The sequence below is a fragment of the Malania oleifera genome, chromosome 8 (genome assembly GCF_029873635.1).
Source record: "Malania oleifera isolate guangnan ecotype guangnan chromosome 8, ASM2987363v1, whole genome shotgun sequence".
In the NCBI taxonomy this organism is placed as follows: Eukaryota; Viridiplantae; Streptophyta; class Magnoliopsida; order Santalales; family Ximeniaceae; genus Malania; species Malania oleifera.
In genome coordinates, this window is record NC_080424.1 from 18308792 (window position 1) to 18312758 (window position 3967).

Genomic DNA, 3967 nt, shown 5'->3' on the forward strand with positions numbered 1-3967 from the left:
ATTATTTCATTTGAGAGTAGATTTGAACAATTTCAAACATATGAGAATATTTTTGGTTTTTTATATGATTTAAAAATATTAAAATCATTAGATGAGAATAATTTGAAACAAAAATGTTTGACACTTGAGAATATTTTAAAATGTGGAACACATTCAGATATTAATGGTTTTGATTTATTTTCAGAATCGAGAATTTTAAAAGAAAGTTTGGAAGAAACAAGTACACCAATTGAAACATTAAACTTTATAAAAAAGGTAGATTGTTTTCTAAATGCATTTATTGCTTATAAAATTTTATTAATGATACATGTGACAGTAGTTTCTGCAGAAAGAAGTTTTTCAAAACTTAAACTTATAAAAAATTATTTGCGATCAACTATGTCACAAGAAAGATTAAATGGGTTGGCTATGTTATCAATAGAAAAAGAAATACTTGAAAATCTTGAATATAAAACTTTACTTAGTGATTTTGCATCTCAAAAAGTTAGAAAAATTAATTTTAAATAAAAATAAAAATTAAAAAAAATATTAATGGTCTTTGATTAAATCATTCACCTAGGGCCCTATATTGTGAAGAGCCGGCTCAGGTCAATCTATGTGATTAACAAATAAACATACATGTGTAGTAAAGAAAGTGTGGAAATGTAAAGAACATGCATGATATGTTACCGAAATTCGACCAAATTGCCTATGTCCCCGCCTTGGCTAACAAGCACAAAGATTACCACTATAATGCTCACTTAAACGGGTGGAGCGGCACCTAATACAATCAGGTCACTTCAAGGGGCTGACCTCAACCAACATGACTTAACAGGATGACGCACCTAACTTTCCTAACCGGGTCTAAGCCAATCTGAGACTATTTCACAGGGCTAGTCTCCTCTTCAAGCCCGTGCCTGGAATACAATCAATGTGTATACAATGTTTGTACACAAAAATTCGCTTATAAACAAGCAGATGTGTGTACCAGTATAACTCAATCAATAATGCAAGCACAAATGATATGTAAATATGCTGAGTGCTCTAATATGTGCTTAAAAACTCAATCGCATGCAAGGTTTCAATTCAGATCTAGAGTGTAAACCAAGCAATATTTGAAACACACTATAATACAATATCATATCAGGATTTCAGAATATGTTAAGCAAGTTCAAGCAAACAAACTTAATAATAAATTTCAATGTTCAAAGCACACTAGAGTTGTTTGAAGCACTAGCTTTTGAGAAGAATTTTTGCACACAAAATCTAGGTTTAGGTACCTTGCAACAACAATGCAAGAACCACAACCCTCAAGGTTGTTCCACACCAAATTTATCAATTAAAATTGGTGGAAGAACCTTAATGTTAAACTCTCTCAGAAAATCGATCAAACAATAATACAAGTGAGAGTTTAAGCTGCGGATATTAAACACAATAGCCTTGGAAAATACTCACAATGCTTGAAGAAATCAAGAATGAGGAGTATGTGAGTGTTTGGAAGTATTATATGACTAATACAAAATACCAGCATTGACTTTACAAGGGGTTGAAATGGAAATCACTGGTATCAAAAGTTGAAGGCTATAAATAACTCTAATTAATTGGAGAGAGGAAAATAATGTCATATTCAATTCCCCCTAAAAAAAACCCCCCACAGGTTTTTCGTAACCCCTATATCTCATTAGTTCCATATTAATAAGATATAAATGATGATGAGCTCGTACGACTATGAAAGGGTCATTCCTGGAAGACGTAGATCATCTCAATTTACTCGCTTTCATACTGTTGCAATCTTTAAATCTTTTTGAATTCCCTGACTTAAGCATTACAGTAATCCCCTAAAGTACATTTCGAATCTTTCAAGCCTCTTTTCCTTTTTCTTTTTCACATGTGATCGATGTCGTGATCAATCCAATTAACCCAGTCAAATTTTAGCAATACTAGACTTATTTACTAGTGTATATATATTAATACCAAACATCAATTTCAAAGTTTCTTTCTAGAAATTAGAACAAATTAATAAAAAAAATAAAGTGGTCCCCTTTCAATTTTGATTAAATCATAACTACTAAAAATGCTTAAAGGGGTATTCTTGTAATGAAAAAATATTAGATACATCGAATGTATACACTAGATCTAAAAAAATGCCTAAATTAGTTAAATGCATACATATGAAAAAATAATAATAAATATAAATCTAGTGTCAGTGTATATAATAATTTCTCCATTGTAACGTACTAGCCTTCTGCCAAAGGAGTGCTCCAGCTTCTATATAAGGGAATACCTATTGCTTGGAAACTGAAACTCACCATTGCCAAAATTGTGTCACACATAAACAATGGGGATGTTTATGACGCGACTGTTTGGACTTCTCATTCTCATCATGCTTTCTTCAAAAGCATATGGAAGTCTTCCCGACGTGAATTTCAAAAGTTATCCAAAAGGTACCGTGCCGCCTAGCGGACCAAGCAAACCTTCTCCGCCGGTACCTAAGGTCTTTTTTGGAAGCTATCCGAAAGGTTTCATACCTCCTAGTGCTCCAAGCAAGCCTTCGCGACCTCCAAGCGGCCCAAGCCAATCATCATCGCCGGAGCAGAAGGTACTCTTTGGAAGTTACCCGAAAGGTATTCATGTCCCTCCTAGCGGTCCTAGCAAGCCTTCACCTCCGGAGCCCAACTTCGGAAGCTACCCAAAAGGCTTTGTGCCTCCTAGTGGTCCGAGCAAACCTTCACCGCCGGTGCCTAATGTATTTTTTAGAAGTTATCCGAAAGGTATTATACCTCCTAGCGGGCCAAGCCAGCCTAAACCTCCTCATCCGCAATCGAAACCTAGATATTAGGGGCTCCTCTTGTTTTTGCTTCGAAATCATTTGGACTATAGTGTGGAATTCCAATAGCACATGTTCCAATTTCAAGTTGCCCCGTAATGAATAAAACTTGACTATTCCAATATTTTTTTTGTGTGGTAACTTCTTCCAAACTGCATGAATGAATAATTTTTATTTAACTTTAGAGAATGTTCTTATAAATTATCGGCGAGTCTCTTCCAAACATCATAGTGTTTGGGTGTGTACATTTGAACAAAGAATTATATTATTTTCAACAAGGTTCCATTTAAGAGTTAGATAACACAGAAAAAGAAAAGGAGCATTTGAAAAAATATACTTTTTCACGTTTGATTATTGAAAAGAAAGAAGAAAGAAAGGAACATGTGATTTTCTTAAATTTTAACCATATTATAATATATTTTTATTTTTAATAATAATTAATATAGAGAAAAAGTAATAAAAAATAATTTTCTTTCATTTTTCAAAGCATAATTTTTTATCCAAACACACCTCCAATAATGAATATCCCCCTTTTTTTTTTTTCCTGTCAACTAAATTTTTTTTAAGAACAAAAAGGAACTCGCTTGTAATTTCTATGCTTTGGCATTCTCAATTTAAATTAGTCATAAATGAGTGGGGTATTTTTGTGAAGCAAGAAAATTATTTTATAATAAATATAGTAAAATGGATGATGTCATATTAACAAGTAAAACGTTGGACATGCATTGTAAAAACCAAACACTGCAGAAATTATTTTAAAAAATGAGGATTGAATTTCGAATGCTATGGAGGTGATATCATTCTTTTTAATGTGTAGAACTAGTAGACTTCAAGTTGCCTAATTTTATGCATTGATATACTCTAATTTTATAAAATTCGGACCGAATAAATATCATGTTTTTAGGAGCATTAAAATAAAATTCTCATAGGATTTTTTGGCTTTAAGATTTTGTTCTCTTGATGCAAGATTTTGTTTTTGGCATCAAGATTTTGTTTTCTTAATGTAAGATTTTGTTTCTTAGATTTTAAATTTTATCTTTTTTTTTAATATAAGTTTTTTTGTTTTTGTTTTTTGACTTCGAGATTTTGTTTTTCTTTATCTATATTAAATCATGACAAAGTGCCTTTCATGGTTTCTTTGCGTGTCCAAATGAAAGCTTG

The 3967-nt window shown here is 32.1% G+C and overlaps 1 protein-coding gene across 1 annotated transcript; it reads left to right on the forward strand.

Moving 5' to 3' along the window:
* Positions 1 to 2206: 2206 nt before the first annotated feature.
* Positions 2207 to 2930, forward strand: LOC131161266 (uncharacterized). The gene has a single exon (XM_058116909.1). The coding sequence runs from the start codon at positions 2318 to 2320 to the stop codon at positions 2816 to 2818; it is 501 nt and encodes a 166-aa protein (XP_057972892.1). The 5' UTR covers positions 2207 to 2317; the 3' UTR covers positions 2819 to 2930.
* Positions 2931 to 3967: the final 1037 nt, after the last annotated feature.

Excerpts from the sequence above, each read along its gene's own strand:
- LOC131161266 (XM_058116909.1), top strand. The coding sequence starts at position 2,318 with ATGGGGATGTTTATGACGCGACTGTTTGGACTTCTCATTCTCATCATG.